Genomic DNA, 18,613 nt, shown 5'->3' on the forward strand with positions numbered 1-18,613 from the left:
CTCCAGCCTGGGCAATATCCTCGTAAATCTCCTCTTACCCTCTCTGGTGCAATCACATCTTTCCTCTCCTACCCCCCTCCCCTTTGCTCTTCACCCCCCCCCCCCCCCCTCCTCTGCTCTTCCACCCCCCCTCCTCTGCTCTTCCACCCCCCCTCCTCTGCTCTTCCACCCCCTCCCCTCCCTCCTCTGCTCTTCCCCCCCCTCCCCCTCCCCCTCTGCTCATCCCCCCCTCTTCTGCTCTTCCCCCCTCCCCCTCTGCTCTTCCCCACCCTCCTCTGCTCCACCCCTCCCCCTCTGCTCTTCCCCCCCCTTCCTATGCTCTTCCCCCCCCTTGCTCTGCAACCCCCCTTCCTCTGCACCCCCCCTTCCTCTGCAACCCCCTCCCCCTCTGCTCTTCACCCCCCCTCCTCTGCTCTTCACCCCCCCTCCTCTGCTCTTCCCCCCCCTCCCCCCTCCTCCGCTCTCCCCCCCCCTCCCCCCTCCTCCGCTCTTCCCCCCCCCTCCCCCCTCCTCCGCTCTTCCCCCCCCCTCCCCCCTCCTCCGCTCTTCCCCCCCTCCCCCCTCCTCCACTCTTCCCCCCCTCCCCCCTCCTCCGCTCTTCCCCCCCCCCCTCCTCCGCTCTTCCCCCCCCCTCCTCCGCTCTTCCCCCCCCTCCCCGCTCTTCCCCCCTCCCCCCTCCTCCGCTCTTCCCACCCTCCCCTCCCTCCAATCTTCCCCCCTCCCCTCCCCTCCCTCCAATCTTCCCCCCCTCCCCTCCCTCCTCTGCTCTTCCCCCCTCCCCCTCCCCCTCCCCCTCTGCTCATCCCCCCATCTTCTGCTCTTCCCCCCTCCCCCTCTGCTCTTCCCCACCCTCCTCTGCTCCACCCCTTCCTCTGCACCCCCCCCCCTTCCTCTGCACCCCCCTCCCCCTCTGCTCTTCACCCCCCCTCCTCCGCTCTTCACCCCCCCTCCTCCGCTCTTCACCCACCCTCCTCCGCTCTTCCCCCCCCCTCCGCTCTCCCCCCCCCCTCCTCTGCTCTTCCCCCCCTCCCCCTCCCCCTCCCCCTCCTCCGCTCTTCCCCCCTCCCCCCTCCCCCCTCCTCCGCTCTTCCCCCCCCTCCTCCCTCCTCCGCTCTTCCCCCCCTCCCCCCTCCTCCGCTCTTCCCCCCTCCCCCTCCTCCGCTCTTCCCCCCCTCCCCCCTCCTCCGCTCTTCCCCCCTCCCCCCTCCTCCGCTCTTCCCCCCTCCCCCCTCCTCCGCTCTTCCCCCCTCCCCCCTCCTCTGCTCTTCCCCCCTCCCCCCTCCTCCGCTCTTCCACCCTCCCCCCTCCTCCGCTCTTCCACCCTCCCCCTCCTCCGCTCTTCCCCCCCTCCCCCCTCCTCCGCTCTTCCACCCTCCCCTCCCTCCTCTGCTCTTCCCCCCTCCCCTCCCCCTCCCCCTCCCCTCTGCTCATCCCCCCTCCTCTGCTCTTCACCCCCCCTCCTCTGCTCTTCACCCCCCCTCCTCTGCTCTTCACCCCCCCTCCTCTGCTCTTCACCCCCCTCCTCTGCTCTTCACCCCCCCTCCTCTGCTCTTCACCCCCCCCTCCTCTGCTCTTCACCCCCCCCTCTCTCTGCTCTTCACCCCCCCCTCCTCTGCTCTTCACCCCCCCTCCTCTGCTCTTCACCCCCCTCCTCTGCTCTTCACCCCCCCTCCTCTGCTCTTCACCCCCCCCTCCTCTGCTCTTCACCCCCCCCTCCTCTGCTCTTCACCCCCCCTCCTCTGCTCTTCACCCCCCCTCTGCTCTTCACCCCCCTCCTCTGCTCTTCCCCCCCCCGCTCTGCTCTTCCCTCGCTTTCCCCCCCTCCTCCACTCTTCCCCCCTCCCCCCTGCATTTACCCCCTCCCCCTCTCCTCTGCTCTTACCCCCTCCTCTCCCCCTCCTCCTCTGCTCTTACCCCCTCCCCCTCCTCTGCTCTTCCCCCTCCCCTCCCTCCTCTGCTCTTACCCCCTCCTCCTCTTCCGCCCTCCTGCTCTTCCCCCCCCTCTCCTCTCCCCCTCCCCCCTCCTCTTCTCCTCTTCCTCCCCCTCCACTGCTCCCTCCTCTCCTCTCCTCTCCTCTCCCCCTCCTCTCCTCTCCTCTCCTCTCTTCCCCCCTCCTCTCCTCTCCTCCTCTCTTCCCCCCTCCTCTCCTCTCCTCCTCTCTTCCCCCCTCCTCTCCTCTCCCCTCCTCTCTTCCCCCCTCCTCTCCTCTCCTCTCTTCCCCCCTCCTCTCTTTCCCCCTCCTCTCCTCTCCTCTCTTCCCCCCTCCTCTCTTTCCCCCTCCTCTCCTCTCCTCTCTTTCCCCCCCTCCTCTCCTCTCCTCTCTTTCCCCCCCCCTCTCCTCCCCTCTCTTTCCCCCCCTCCTCTCCTCCCCTCTCTTCCCCCCCCTCCTCTCCTCCCCTCTCTTTCCCCCCCCTCCTCTCCTCTCCTCTCTTTCCCCCCCCTCTCCTCCCCTCTCTTTCCCCCTCCTCTCCTCCCCTCTCTTTCCCCCCCCTCCTCTCCTCCCCTCTCTTTCCCCCCCTCCTCTCCTCCCCTCTCTTTCCCCCCTCCTCTCCTCCCCTCTCTTTCCCCCCCTCCTCTCCTCCCCTCTCTTTCCCCCCCTCCTCTCCTCCCCTCTCTTTTCCCCCCCTCCTCTCCTCCCCTCTCTTTCCCCCCCCTCCTCTCCTCCCCTCTCTTTTCCCCCCCCCTCCTCTCCTCCCCTCTCTTTCCTCCCCTCCTCTCCTCCCCTCCCCTCTCTTTCCCCCCCTCCTCTCCTCCCCGCCCTCCTCTCCTCCCCTCCCTCCTCTCCTCCCCTCCCCTCTCTTTCCCCCCCTCCTCTCCTCCCCCCCCTCCTCTCCTCCCCCCCTCCTCTCCTCCCCTCCCCTCTCTTTCCCCCCCTCCTCTCCTCCCCTCCCCTCTCTTTCCCCCCCTCCTCTCCTCCCCTCCCCTCTCTTTCCCCCCCTCCTCTCCTCCCCTCCCCTCTCTTTCCCCCCCTCCTCTCCTCCCCTCCCCTCTCTTTCCCCCCCTCCTCTCCTCCCCCCCTCCTCTCCTCCCCTCTCTTTCCCCCCCTCCTCTCCTCCCCTCCCCTCTATTTCCCCCCCTCCTCTCCTCCCCTCCCCTCTCTTTCCCCCCCTCCTCTCCCCCCTCCTCTCCCCCCCTCCCCTCTCTTTCCCCCCCTCCCCTCTCTTTCCCCCCCTCCCCTCTCTTTCCCCCCCTCCCCTCTCTTTCCCCCCCTCCCCTCTCTTTCCCCCCCTCCCCTCTCTTTCCCCCCCTCCCCTCTCTTTCCCCCCCTCCCCTCTCTTTCCCCCCTCCCCTCTCTTTCCCCCCTCCTCTCCTCCCCTCCCCTCCCCTCTCTTTCCCCCCCTCCTCTCCTCCCCTCTCTTTCCCCCCCCTCCTCTCCTCCCCTCCCCTCTCTTTCCCCCCCTCCTCTCCTCCCCTCTCTTTCCCCCCCTCCCCTCTCTTTCCCCCCCTCCCCTCTCTTTCCCCCCTCCCCTCTCTTTCCCCCCTCCCCTCTCTTTCCCCCCTCCTCTCCTCCCCTCCCCTCCCCTCTCTTTCCCCCCCTCCTCTCCTCCCCTCTCTTTCCCCCCCCTCCTCTCCTCCCCTCCCCTCTCTTTCCCCCCCTCCTCTCCTCCCCTCTCCTCCCCTCCCCTCCCCTCTCTTTCCCCCCCTCCTCTCCTCCCCTCTCTTTCCCCCCCCTCCTCTCCTCCCCTCCCCTCTCTTTCCCCCCCTCCTCTCCTCCCCTCTCTTTCCCCCCCTCCCCTCTCTCTCCTCTCCTCCCCTCTCTTTCCCCTCCGCTCTTTCGTTCGCGTCACCTGTTGCTTAGTGACCGGGTTCCGTGCGGTGCCTTTGGGGGGGGGCGGGTCTGTGATTGGCGTTTCGGCCAATCGGTGCGGCAGGAGCGCGTGTGCTGTCTGTTGATTGGCCGGCTGGGAGGTAACAATGGACCCTAGTTACGGTTGCTAGGGGCGGGGTCCCGGGATGATGGGCGGTGGATCCGGATCTGTATCTCCCGCCTTCAGTCTGCACCGGAGTCACACCCGGAGCGGCGAGTTGGTCCCGGTTTAGTCCCCGGAGTGGACAGTGAGTGACCCGGGCACGGACACCGGCCCCCGGACCCAGCCGTGCCGACATGTCGGTCACCATCAGCCTCTTGGATTTGGCCAACTTGTCCATCAGCCACCCCGAGCCCGGGATGGTCAACTTCATGGCGCTGCACTCGCTGCTTCTCGCTATCATCAAACACCTGGGAATCCAGGATGTCCAGACCGAGGAGCGGCCTGACCTCTTCAAAGTACTGGACAGTCCGGCCACTGCGGCCAATCTCAGCACCTGGCAGCAAGCGAGCAGCCCGAGTCCCCTGCAGCAGCAGCTGGACCCCGATCAACAAGCGGACACCCCGGTGTCAGTGGCCAGGAGCCGGGGCTCCTATCGCCAACTGGAGCAGAAGCTGCGGGATGTGGAGCAGCAGGTACAGGAGCTGAGCAGGCTGCCCACCGGCTTCGAGCTGCTGGAGAGGAGCAAGCAAGATGGCAAGCCGGTCAATGACATGTGGAATCTACTAAAACTCAAGAAGAACACGGAAACCAACAGGGAAGGAGTTGACAAGGTAAAACATCATTGCACCCAGCAGTGAATGGAATAGCAGCTCCTTCCCCCTCTTTGCTACTGGACAATGGATGGCTCTGTGTTATTTTGGTCAGTTATTTTTTGTTATTAGGTAAAGAGGAAAGTGCAATTGAGCCATAAAACAAAACCGGAGAGATGACGAGGTAAATCACAACACTTAATAAGGGATGCTATTCTTGAGTATAAAAGTTGTTTGAAGAAGGTACATGAAATTACTTGCATTGATATCGCATAATTGAGTACAGTACCGCACTGTGCTTCACTCCCAAATAACTTTGAAATGTCGGCTTTGGTATGTAAGCAGTTCGTTTATGGTCAAGGGCCCATGAAAGACCAAGATAAAGGACCAGTTAATTTTTTTTTGGTGGTGTTGGCCGAGGGATCAGGAGAGTTCCTGTGCTTATTTGAACAGCACTATGGGGTCATTAATTTCCACCTCAATAGGCAGACAGAGCCTTGTTTTAAGGTCAAAAGGCAGCACTTCCTGAATATAGTACTCTGCTTCACTGGATTCTCAACCTATTGTATGTGCACAAGTATGGCTTAAACCACAAGCTTTCGACACCAAGTAAGTGTTACCATGGAGCTAGGTTAAGAGGTAGTTTTGAAGTCCTGGAAAAGAGTAAATTTGAGACGGTATAAGTCTTGCTTTCAACTCAGAGGGTGCATGGAGAAGAAAGAGTTGGACTTGTGTTTTGTGTTTAGGAGAAATGAGAACAATGACCAGAAAATGAAGAGGGATAAGCAATGAGAGAATTACTTTCCGATGATGAGTTCTTGTATTTTGCGGAGGAATTTGGAAATTCTCTCCAGAGATGGGGGCTTTATTCCAGTCAGACAAACTTGAACTTCATTAGAAGAGTCATCAAAGATAAGGGGTTTTTACTGAATGAACTTGCAGGAGACATGAAGAAATTGTTGGGTAAATTCATCAAAGCAATTCTCCCAGAAGCTGTGCACAAAGTGAACACGAGGCAGAGATAGGGAGGCAATCCTAGTTCTGTTTCTGTGTGTGTGTGTGTCATGTTAAGAATTGAAAGAACCCACAGTTTCATTGCCAGTATCACTTGAGATATTGTTTAACAAGTGTTGATATCATCACAAATATCACTCTAAAAAAACTGTGAAACTGCAACCTAAATTACATCATGGGAGTGTTGAGGTTGCTTCCCATTTATAGCACTATACACGATATTTCAGTATTCCCATTATTCATAATCCACGCACAACCTCTGAGAATGTACCAATATCCTGCAATACATTCAGTAATACCTGTAGATTGCTGAAAGGCAGTAACAAAGCTCTTATGCAGAACAGCATGCTGGTGAAGCCGATGTACTTCAGTGGTATATAACAATGGGCTTTGTTACTTTACCAGCATCAACAAGAGACAATTCAGACAGAAAACAGCAGCGATGCAATAAATTTAGAAACCAAACATAATCTTCATCTCCATTGTGTTGTGTCCTCTAAGGGAGGAGGGAAAGAAGTGATTTGTCATTCGTCACTAATGCCAAGACTTGATCTAGGCTGAGGCAGTTCTGTACTGCTGGAAATGCTGCCTTTTCAATGCAATATTAAACCGAGGCCCTGCCTGCTAGCTCAGATGGATACAAAACATCCTGGAGTACTATTCAGAGAAGAGTACAGCATTCTCCTGTGTCGTGTCCAAAATTTATCCTTTAACAGCAAAATATATTAATTGCTCCTTCATGTCTGAGCTGTTCATGTGAACTTACTGTACAAAAACTGCTGCATTTGCTTTCAAAACCATGACTACAGTTCAAAGGTTCTTCCTTGGCTTTCCTATTCAATATCACTACCAACTCCTCCTTTGCTGCTACATTGGCAGCATCCACCTCTCTTTCTCTCTCGCTCTCTCTTTCTCGCTCTCTCTTTCTCGCTCTCTCTTTCTCGCTCTCTCTTTCTCGCTCTTTCTCTCTCTCTCGCTTTTTCTCTCTCTCTCTCTCTGCCCTCTGCCGTCCCCTTTTTGGTCCGTAATAGGCCTGATCCTTCCTTTGACTACCTTTTTACTATTTATATATTTATAAAATACTTTAGAGTTCCCTTTTATTTTTTCTGCTAATCTATTCATACACTCTCTCAGTGCCTCGCGTTCTGTGCTTCCTATATTCAGCTAGTTCTGGACTGTATTTTCAGCCTGACAATTTCACAGAATCACAGAATAATGCAGTGCAGAAGAGGCCTTCGGCCCATCGAGTCTGCACCGATGCATTAAAGACACCTGACCTGTCTACCTAATCCCATTTGCCAGCACTTGGCCCATAGCCTTGAATGTTATGACGTGCCAAGTGCTCATCCAGGTACTTTTTAAAGGATGTGAGGCAACCCGCCTCTACCACCCTCCCAGGCAGGGCATTCCAGACCGTCACCACCCTCTGGGTAAAAAAGTTCTTCCTCAAATCCCCCTTAAACCTTCTGCCCCTCACCTTAAACTTGTGACCCCTCATAACTGACCCTTCAGCTAAGGGGAACAGCTGCTCCCTATCCACCCTGTCCATGCCCCTCATAATCTTGTACACCTCGATCAAGTCACCCCTCAGTCTTCTCTGCTCCAGCGAAAACAACCCAAGCCTATCCAACCTCTCTTCATAGCTTAAATGTTCCATCCCGGGCAACATCCTGGTGAATCGCCTCTGCACCCCCTCCACTGCAATCACATCCTTCTTATAATGTGGCGACCAGAATTGCACACAGTACTCCAGCTGTGGCCTTACCAAAGTTCTGTACAACTCCAACATGACCTCCCTACTTTCGTAATCTATGCCTCCATTGATAAAGGCAAGTGTCCCATATGCCTTTTTCACCACCCTATTAACGTGCCCTTCTGCCTTCAGAGATCTATGGACAAACACGCCAAGGTCCCTTTGTTCCTGGGAACTTCCCAGTGTCAGGCCATTCATTGAATACTTCTGTGTCACATTACTCCTTCCAAAGTGTATCACCTCACACTTTTCAGGGTTAAATTCCATCTGCCACTTTTCTGCCCATTTGACCAACCTGTCTATATCTTCCTGTAACCCAAGACACTGAACCTCACTGTTAACCACTCGGCCAATCTTCGTCATCCGCGAACTTACTGATCCTACCCCCCACATAGTCATCTATGTCGTTTATGTAAATGACAAACAATAGGGGACCCAGCACAGATCCCTGTGGTACGCCACTGGACACTGGCTTCCAGTCACTAAAACAGCCGTCTGTCATCACTCTCTGTCTCCTACAGCTAAGCCAATTTTGAATCCACCTTATCAAGTTTCCCTGTATCCCATGTGCATTTGCTTTCTTGATAAGTCTCCATGTGTGACCTTGTCAAAGGCTTTGCTGAAATCCATGTAAACTACATCAACTGCACTACCCTCATCTACACACCTGGTCACATGCTCAAAAAATTTAATCAAATTTGTTAGGCATGACCTCCCTCTGACAAAGCCATGCTGACTATTCCCAATCAAATTTTGCCTCCAAGTGGAGATAGATTCTCTCCTTCAGAATTTTCTCCAATAGTTTCCCTGCCACTTACGTGAGACTCACTGGTCTGTAGTTCCCTGGCTTATCTCTACAACCTTTCTTAAATAGTGGGACCACATTAGCTGTTCTCCAGTCCTTTGGCACCTCCCCTGTGGCCATAGAGGAATTAAAAATTAGGGTCAGAGTCCCTGCAATCTCCACCCTCGCCTCCCACAGCATCCTGGGACACAAATCGTCCGGACCTGGAGATTTGTCCACTTTTAAGCCTGCCAAAACCTCCAATACCTTGTCACTCCCTATGACAATTTGCTCAAGAACCTCACAGTCTCTCTCTCTAAGTTCCATATCTACATCCTCATTCTCTTGGGTGAAGACAGATGTGAAGTATTCATTCAACACCCTACCAATGTCCTCTGGCTCCACCCACAGATTTCCCCCTTGGTCCCTAATGGGTTCTACTCTTTCCCTGGTTATCCTCTTCCCATTGATATACTTATAGAATATCTTGGGATTTTCCCTACTTTTACCAGCCAGAGCTTTCTCATATCCCCTCTTTGCTCTCCTAATTGCTTTCTTAAGCTCCATCCTACACTTTCTGTATTCCACTAATGCTTCCATTGATTTGCTCTCCTTGTCTTTGCTAAAAGCCTCTCTTTTCCTTCTCATCGTACCCTGAATGTTTCTGGTCATCCATGGTTCTCTGGGCTTGTTGCTCCTACCTATTACCCTAGAGGGAACATGTTAGGCCTGTACCCTCCCCATTTCCTTTTTGAATGCCCCCCACTGCTCTTCTGTAGATTTCCCGACAAGTAACTCTTTCCAGTCTACCTTGGCCAGATCCTGCCTTATTTTACTAAAATTCGCTCTCCCTCAAGCCAAAACCTTTTTTTGCAACTTGTCTATTTCTTTCTCCATAACAAGCTTAAATTGTACCATGTTGTGGTCGCTATCACCAAAATGCACCCTCACCAACACATCAACCACCTGTCCGGCTTCATTCCCCAGAATTAGGTCCAGCACTGCACCCTCCCTTGTTGGATCCTCTACATATTGAGCTAAAAGGTTCTCCTGTAGACATTTTAAGAACTCTGCTCCATCTAAGCCCTTAACACGATGACTATCCCAATTAATGTTGGGAAAGTTGAAATCACCTAATATAATTACCCTATTATTTTTACACACCTCTGCAAATTGCGCACATATTTGCTCCTCAATTTTCCGCTGACTATCTGGGGGTCTATAATAAACACCTAGCAATGTGGCTGTCCCTTTTTTATTCCTAAACTCTACCCATAAAGCTTCATTTGATGCCCCCTCCAAGATATCATCTCTCCTTACTGCAGTAACTGACTCCTTAACTAATATTGCAATGCCCCCTCCTCTTTAACCCCCTCCTCTGTCTCGCCTGAAGATTCTATATCCCGGGATATTGAGCTGCCAATCCTGCCCCTCCCTCAACCATGTCTCCGTGATGGCTACTATATCACAATTCCACGTGTCAATCATTGCCCTTAACTCATCCATTTTACCTGTAATACTCCTGGCATTAAAGTAGAGGCCTTCCATCCTGGTCTTACTCTCTTGAAACTTACTTCCGCTGTATTCCCTCTGACTTGTTTGCTTTCCTGTGTTTAGCTGTGTCCCTATTCTGCTAGGAGTCTGCATCCTCTCCCCCTGCCAAATTAGTTTAAACTCCTCCCAACAGCACTAGCAAACCCAACAGCAAGGATGTTAGTCCCCCTCTGGTTCAGATGTAGACCGTCCCGCTTGTCCAGGTCCCACCTTCCCCAGAAACGGTCCCAGTGGTCCAGGAATCTAAAACCCTCCCTCCTGCACCAACTCTTAAGCCACGCATTCATCTGTGCTATTCTCCTATTTCTATACTCGTTAGCATGTGGCACTGGGAGTAATCCAGAGATTACAACCCGAGAGGTCCTGCTTTTTAGTCTGCTGCCTAACTCCCTGAATTCTTGATACAAGACCTCATCCCTCTTTCTACCTATGTCATTGGTACCAACATGTACCATGACCTCTGCCTTATCACCCTCCCCCTTCAGGATACCCTGCAGCCGTTCAGTGACATCCCGGACCCTGGCACCAGGGAGGCAACACACCATCCTGGAGTCACGTTGATGGCCACAGTAGCGCCTGTCTGTTCCCCTGACTATAGAATCCCCTATTACTATGTTCTTCCTCTCTTTTCCCCCTTCCTGTGCAGACAGGCTGCTTGCGGTGCCAGAAGCTTGGCTCTGTCCGCACTCCCTGGAGGAACCAGCCTCCTCGGCCTCCAAAATGGAATACAGATTTGCAAGTGGGACCCCAGGGGACTCCTGAACTACCTGCCTGTTTCTCTTGGACTGCCTGGTGGTCACCCATTCCCTTCCTTCCTCAAGTCCCTTCAGCTGCGGTGCGATCACCTCTCTGTACGTGCTATCCATGATGCTCTCAGACTCGCGGATGCTCCACAGTGTTTCCAGCCGCCGTTCCAGCTCTGAAACCCGAGCTTCCAGGAGCTGCAGCTGGACACACTTCCTGCACACATGCTGGTCCCGGGGACTGGAAATGTTCCCAGATTTCCACATGCAGCAAGAGGAGCAAACCACGTCTTCAAGCTCTCCTGCCATGGCTAAACCCTTTAAATTTAAAACTATAGAAGATTATAATTAAAAAAACAATTAAGTCTTGCTAAAACAATGACTTACTATTCAATCCAGTTTGAAAAATACCCACCAGGACTTACTCACCAGTCAGCTGTGCTCTTTGGAAGCTCTCGGTTCCCCTCACTCTGAGGACAGGTCGGAAATGAAAGGAGCTCCTCCCTCCCTCTTCACCGAACTTCCTCAGTTACCAAACTTCCACTGTAGCACTCTAATGTAACCCAAATCAGCACTCCAGTGCAAAAAAACCTCTATCTCTATCTCTTTAGTCATCCAGGGAGCTCTAACCTTCGATGCTCTTGCTTCAGTTGATCAGAGTCCGATCCCTTTTCAACTCTCCTCCAGCTGAGAATTTTCACATTAAAACTTCAGTGTCTTTATTTTTGCAAAAATCTAAGTCAAGCACAGAACAGGAATGGTGCTGCAGTTGAGGTCATTTGGCAGTTCCAGCAGCTTGTCTACTTTATTCTCAAACAATTCTGTCTGGGCTGTAAATGATGACTCAGCTTGACTGTGTTTTCCCCCATTTACTCACATTCCCCAGGAGTCTGTTCACTCTCCAGTTCTGCTCATTCTTCATATCAGGGATGACCTCTTGCTTGTTTTCCAGGTTTACCCTGATTGCAGTCTGCATTCAGCAAGTTCCTTTGTAATGTTCTTGTCTCAGAGCTTCCAAGTTCTCTTGAAGTGTGCTGACTGGATTTATTTTGATATTAAAGCCTAATGATACAGCCATGGAAATTAGTTTCTTTCAATTCTCTGTAATGTTCCATTTTCTTCCTGTATTTTGAAAGTCCTGATCAAGTGTTAGCCGTGACTCTGGGTAGCACTTTCACCTTTGAGTTAAAAGGTTGTGAGTTCAAGTCCAACTCCAGAGACTTCAGCACAAAATCTATGCGGACACTCCAGTGGAGAACTGAGGGAGTGATGCACTGTTGGAGGTGCCATCTTTTAGATGAGAGTTTAAACCAAGGCCCTGTCTGCCTCCTCAGATGGACTTAAAAGATTCTCTTTTGAAAAAGAGCCGGAGAGTTCTTGCCAGTATGAGGGCCAATATTTATCCCTCAACCAACATCTAAAAATAATTTGGTCATTATCTCATTACTGTTTGTGGGAGCTTGCTGTGCATAAATTAGCTCACAGTTCCCTACATTACAACAGTGTCTACACTTCAAAGACAGACAGCCAGACCTGCATTTATATATTGCCTTTCATTACCTTAGGGCATCCAAAGTGCATGCCAGCCAATCAAGTAGTTTTGAAGTGCAGTAACAGTTGTAAGAAGTGCATTAGGATATCCTGACACTGTGAAAGTTGCTATATAAATAGGTGACTTTTTTTTTAAACAAGCACCAGCACAAAAAAAAAATTCTCTTTCCCCTTTTTACTGAAACAAAACATCTACCTCTGAAATTAATACTGTGTGCAGAGAGAGGGTAATGCCTGCTGGCAGCAGCAGGGCCTTTTCTGGGGAATTAATACTGTGTGCAGAGAGAGGGTAATGTCTGCTGGCAGCAGCAGGGCCTTTTCTGGGGAATTAATACTGGACAGGTACACAGGAAAGTTTCATTGGTGCAGCAAGATTGAGCCTAAAAATTCCACTGATATAAAAATGAATGCTCAATCTTGTCCTGCATCTTCCCAGTGATGAAATCAGGAGTCTACACCATCTTTCACTCTAAAAGATTCTTCGGGGACCTCAACACTATGGAATTTTGTACTTCAGCTCCTTTCTCTTGTAGTTTAAAATCAAATCTTGGTGTCACCTGATCACTACTTCCTGATTTACCCCATCTTCTCTTTTGGTTGTGTTGCTAATGTCCTCAATATAAAGAAACCAAACAGTGGCCGGTGATACTGGGTCCCCTCCCCCACACGCACACACAGCATTCTGATTTAGACCTCACCAACTCTGTGAGGCCATGAACTGAGGACTGTGGCTCCGACTTCACCCCTCTATTTTATTTTCAGTCTCTTTTATTCCTAGTCCACATTCCTCTGTAAATTTGCTCCTGTTCACACTACCGCTAAGAAAGATGACTTCTATCATGCGTTCAAATTCTGCCCTATTATCCTTATATCAGTTCTTTCTGAAGTTATGGATGCTGCTGTTAACTCTCCAAATTACTCATCACCTTGATTAGTTCTGGCTAATCCATGATCCAAGAATGATTTTGAGCCTGGCAGTTCCACTGTTGGTGTTCCTGTCTATATACCTCCTCAAATACTGTAACCTTTCCCTTCCAATCTGCCATCATCACCTCGCTGTGCAAAAATTCCATCCATGACCCCTCTGTCCAGGCAAACTACTGCCCCATCTCCAACCACCCTTTCCTTTCCAAAGTCCTTGAACTTGCTGCACCTCCTGCCCATATTTCCCACAATTCCATCTTTGAACTTCTCCTATCGGGTTTCCCACCTAGCAACAGCACTGAAAGGGCCCTTATCAAAGTCATAAATGACATCCTAAGTGACTGTGACCATGCTAAATTATCTGTCCTCATCCTTTACAACTGGCCTGTAGCCTTTGACACAGTTGACCACACCATCCTCCTCCAACACCTCCTCTGTTGTCCAGCCGAGTGGGACTGCCCTTACCTGGTTCTGTTGTCCAGCTGAGTGGGACTGCCTTTACCTGGTTCTGTTGTCCAGCTGAGTGGGACTGCCTTTACCTGGTTCTGTTGTCCAGCCGAGTGAACAAAGAACAGTACAGCACAGGAACAGGCCATTCAGCCCTCCAAGCCTGCGCCGATCTTGATGCCTGCCTAATCTAAAACCTTCTGCACTTCCGGGGACCGTATCCCTCTATTCCCATCCTATTCATGTATTTGTCAAGATGCCTCTTAAAGGTCGCTATCGTACCTGCTTCCACCACCTCCCCCGACAGCAAGTTCCAGGAACTCACCACTCTCTGTGTAAAGAACTTGCCTCGTACATCTCCTCCAAACTTTGCCCCTCTCACCTTAAACCTATGTCCCCTAGTAACTGACTCTTCCACCCTGGGAAAAAGCTTCTGACTATCCACTCTGTCCATGCCGCTTATAACTTTGTAAACCTCTATCATGTCGCCCCTCCACCTCCGTCGTTCCAGTGAAAACAATCCGAGTTTATCCAACCTCTCTTCATAGCTAATGCCCTCCAGACTAGGCAACATCCTGGTAAACCTCTTCTGTACCCTCTCCAAAGCCTCCACGTCCTTCTGGTAGTGCGGCGACCAAAATTGCACGCAATATTCTGTGTGGCCGAACTAAAGTTCTGTACAGCTGCAGCCTGACTTGCCAATTTTTATACTCTATGCCCCAACTGATGAAGGCAAGCATGCCGTATGCCTTCTTGACTACCTTATCCACCTGCGTTGCCACTTTCAGTGACCTGTGGATCTGTACGCCCAGATCTCTCTGCCTGTCAATACTCCTAAGGGTTCTGCCATTTACTGTATACTTCCCACCTGCATTAGACCTTCCAAAATGCATTACCTCACATTTGTCCGGATTAAACTCCATCTGCCATTTCTCCGCCCAAGTCTCCAACCGATCTATATCCTGCTGTATCCTCTGACAATCCTCAACACTATCCGCAACTCCACCAACCTTTGTGTCGTCCGCAAACTTACTAATCAGACCAGTTACATTTTCCTCCAAATCATTTATATATACTACAAACAGCAAAGGTCCTATCACTGATCCATCTTGCCAGCTCATCTCTGATCCTGTGTGACTTTACCTTTTGTACCAGTCTGCCATGAGGGACCTTGTCAAAGGCTTTACTGAAGTCCATATAGACAACATCCACTGCCCTTCCTTCGTCAATCATCTTCGTCACTTCCTCAAAAAACTCAATCAAATTAGTGAGACATGACCTTCCCTTCACAAAACCGTGCTGCCTCTTGCTAATAAGTCCATTTGTTTCCAAATGGGAGTAAATCCTGTCCCGAAGAATCCTCTCTAATAATTTCCCTACCACTGATGTAAGGCTCACCGGCGTATAATTTCCTGGATTATCCTTGCTACCCTTCTTAAACAAAGGAACAACATTGGCTATTCTCCAGTCCTCTGGGACCTCACCTGTAGCCAATGAGGATACAAAGATTTCTGTCAAGGCCCCAGCAATTTCTTCCCTTGCCTCCCTCATTATTCTGGGGTAGATCCCATCAGGCCCTAGGCACTTATCTACCTTAATGCTTTGCAAGACACCCAACACCTCCTTTTTGATAATGAGATGACTGAGACTATCTGCACTCCCTTCCCTCGGCTCATCATCCACCAAGTCCTTCTCCTTGGTGAATACTGATGCAAAGTACTCATTTAGCACCTCGCCCATTTCCTCTGGCTCCACGCATGGATTCTCATCTCTGTCCTTGAGTGGGCCAACCCTTTCCCTGGCTACCCTCTTGCTCTTTATATACGTATAAAAAGCCTTGGGATTTTCCTTAATCCTGTTTGCTAATGACTTTTCATGACCCCTTTTAGCCCTCCTAACTCCTTGCTTAAATTCCTTCCTACTGTGTTTATATTCCTCAAGGGATTCGTCTGTTCCTAGCCTTCCAGCCCTTACGAATGCTTCCTTTTTCTTTTTGTCGAGGCTCACAATATCCCGTGTTATCCAAGCTTCCTGAAACTTGCCAAACTTATCCTTCTTCCTCACAGGAACATGCTGGTCCTGGATTCTCATCAACTGACATTTGAAAGACTCCCACATGTCAGATGTTGATTTACCCTCAAACAGCCGCCCCCAATCTCAATTCTTCAGTTCCTGCCTAATATTGTTATAATTAGCCTTCCCCCAATTTAGCACCTTCACCCGAGGACTACTCTTATCCTTATCCACAAGTACCTTAAAACTTATGGAATTATGGTCACTGCTCCCAAAATGATCCCCTACTGAAACTTTGACCACCTGGCCGGGCTCATTCCCCAATACCAGGTCCAGTATGGCCCTTAAATAAAAACAAGAAATGCTGGAACCACTCAGCAGGTCTGGCAGCATCTGTGGAAAGAGAAGCAGAGTTAACGTTTCGGGTCAGTGACCCTTCTTCGGAACTGACAAATGTTAGAAAAGTCACAGGTTATAAGCAAGTGAGGTGGGGATGGGGCAAGAGATAACAAAGGAGAAGGTGTAGATTGGACAAGGCCACATAGCTGACCAAAAGCTCATGGAGCAAAGGCAAACAATATGTTAATGGTGTGTTGAAAGACAAAGCATTAGTACAGATTAGGTGTTAATGCACTGAACAGCAGCAAGTGCAAACCTGCGGATGAGACGAAAGATGAAATGAAACTGCGGAGTAGAACAGCTTTGAGATAAGGTGAGGCGGTGCTGCTGGAGAGAGGTCCAGTGTGTGCATGTGGCGGCGCATGGCACTGAGTGTGGATCTCGGGATGCGGCGAGAGTAGCAGTCCGAGGAACGTTGTATTTTTCGGAGATACCTGTGATCCCTGGGTGGTTTCAAAGCATGATGGGTGAAACTGCAGTTGGAATCCACGCGGAATAAGTCGGAGCCGGAGACAGTCACTGGGGAAGGAGATGTGGCTGTGAACCAGTACTGCCCTTACCTGGTTCTGTTGTCCAGCCGAGTGGAACTGCCCTTACCTGGTTCCATTTATATCTGTTCAGTTGTAGCCAGAGAATCACCTGCAATGGTTCTCTTCCTGCTCCTGCACTCTTACCTCAAGTGTCTCCCAAGGATCTATCTTTGGTCCCATCCTGTTTCTCATCTACATGCTGATCCTCAGCGACATCATCCAAAAGCACAGCGTCAGGTTCCACATGTATGCTGATGACACCCAGCTCTACCTCAGCAGCACCTCTTTCTACCCCTCCACCGCTTCTGATTTGTCACGTTTTTTGTCTGATATGTGGATAAGTAGAAATTTCCTCAGTTAAATATTGGTAAGGGGGAGCAACCGTCTTTGGACCCCACCACAAATTCTGTTCCCTAGCCACCGACTCCATCCCTCTCCCTGACCACTGTTTGAGGTTAAACCAAACTGTTTGTCTTTGTTTGACCTTGTGATGAGCTTCTGACCACATATTCACACCATCACTAAGACCACCTATTTCCACCTCCGTAATATTGCCCGACTCTGCTCCTGTCTCATCTGCTGAAACCCTGATCCATGCCTTTGTTACCTCCAGATTTGACTATTGCAGTGCTCTCCTGGCTGGCCTCCCACCTTGTACCCTCTATAATCGTCAGTTCACCCAAAACTCTGTTGCCCATATCTAAATTTGCTAGTTCTGTTCACTCGTCACTCCTGTGGTGCAGGCCTGCTTTGGTTCCTGATCCAGCAAAGCCTCAATTTTAAAATTCTCACCCTTGTTTTCAAATTCATCCATGGCCTCACCCCTCCCTATCTATTAGGGCCGAATGGCCTACTTCTGCCTAACTCATATGTTCGTATCTCATACGCAACTCTACAGATACTGAAACAGTCCATGTCCATATGCAGCAAGACCTGGACAACATTCAGGCTTTTGCTGATGAGCAGCAAGTAACATTTGGGCTGCAGAATGATGATCTCCAATAAGAGAATCTAACCATCTCCCCATGACATTCAGTGGCATTACGATCACTGAATTCCCCACTATCAACATCCTGGGGCTTACCATTGACCAGAAACTGAACTGGAGTAGCCAGGTCAGAGGCTGGGAATTGTGTGGTGAGTAACTCACCTCCTGACTCTCCAAAGCCTGTCCACCATCTACAAGGCACAAGTCAGGAGTGTGATGGAATACTCTCCACTTGCCTGGAACAGTGCGTTTCCAGCAGCATTCAGGACAAAGCGACCCACTTGATCGGCTCCTTATCCATCACCTTAAGCACTCCCTCCCTCCACCACCGACGCACAGTGGCAGCAGTGTGTACCATCTACAAGATGCACTGTAACAACGCACCAAGGCTCCTTTGATAGCACTTTCCAAACCCACAAACTCTACTACCTAGAAGGACAAGGGCAGCAGATGCATGGGAACACCACCACCTGCAAGTTCTCCTCCAAGTCACACACCGTCCTGACTTGGAACTATATCGCCGTTCCTTCACTGTCACAGGGTCAAAATCCTGGAACTCCCTTCCTAACAGCACTGTGGGTAACCTACCCCACATGCACTGCAGCAGTTCAAGAAAGCATCATTGGCTAGGACATCATTTATTGCCCATCCCTAATTGCCCTTGAGAAAATGGAGGTGAGCTGCCTTCTTGAGCTGCTGCAATCCATGTGGGGTAGGTATACCCACAGTGCTGTTAGGAAGGGAGTTCCAGGATTTTGACCAAGCAACAGTGACAGTGACTCTTGACATCAAGTCAGCATTTGACCGAGTACGGCAACAAGGAGCCCTAGCAAAACTGGAGTCAATGGAAATCAGGGGGAAAACTCTCCACTGGTTGGAGTCATACCTAGCGCAAAGGAAGATGGTTGTGATTGTTGGAGGTCAATCATCTCAGCTCCACGACATCACTGCAGGAGTTCCTCAGAGTAGTGTCCTCGGCCCAACCATCTTCAGCTGCTTCATCAATGACCTTCTTTCAATCATAAGGTCAGAAGTGGGGATGTTCGCTGATGATGCTTTTAAAAGTGAGATAGGAAGAGTTCAGGGCCGGCATGTTCCTGTTAGATTGAAGGACAAGGCTGGCAAGTTTAGGGAACCTTGGTTGACGAGGGATATTGAGGGTCTGGTCAGGACAAAGAAGGAGGCATATGTCAGGTATAGGCAGCTGGGATCGAGCGAGTCCCTCGAGGAGTAGAGGGGATGTAGGACTACACTTAAGAAGGAAATTAGGAGGGCGAAAAGGGGCCATGAGATTTCCCTGGCAGATAAGATAAAGGAGAATTCTAAAAGATTCTATAAGTATATGAAGAGT

The 18,613-nt window shown here is 51.0% G+C and overlaps 1 protein-coding gene across 4 annotated transcripts in view; it reads left to right on the plus strand.

Annotated features, from left to right (window-relative positions):
* Nucleotides 1-4,024: 4,024 nt before the first annotated feature.
* Nucleotides 4,025-18,613, plus strand: part of LOC137359321 (glutamine-rich protein 2-like) — a 399,372-nt gene continuing 384,783 nt past the window's right edge. For all 4 annotated transcript variants that reach the window (XM_068025348.1, XM_068025349.1, XM_068025350.1 and 1 more), the window contains exon 1: nucleotides 4,025-4,583. In XM_068025348.1, coding sequence (XP_067881449.1) covers nucleotides 4,107-4,583 — 477 coding nt within the window. In that variant the 5' untranslated portion in view covers nucleotides 4,025-4,106. The remainder of the gene's footprint in view (nucleotides 4,584-18,613) is intronic.

This window comes from Heterodontus francisci, unplaced genomic scaffold, assembly GCF_036365525.1.
Source record: "Heterodontus francisci isolate sHetFra1 unplaced genomic scaffold, sHetFra1.hap1 HAP1_SCAFFOLD_524, whole genome shotgun sequence".
Lineage (NCBI taxonomy): Eukaryota > Metazoa > Chordata > Chondrichthyes > Heterodontiformes > Heterodontidae > Heterodontus > Heterodontus francisci.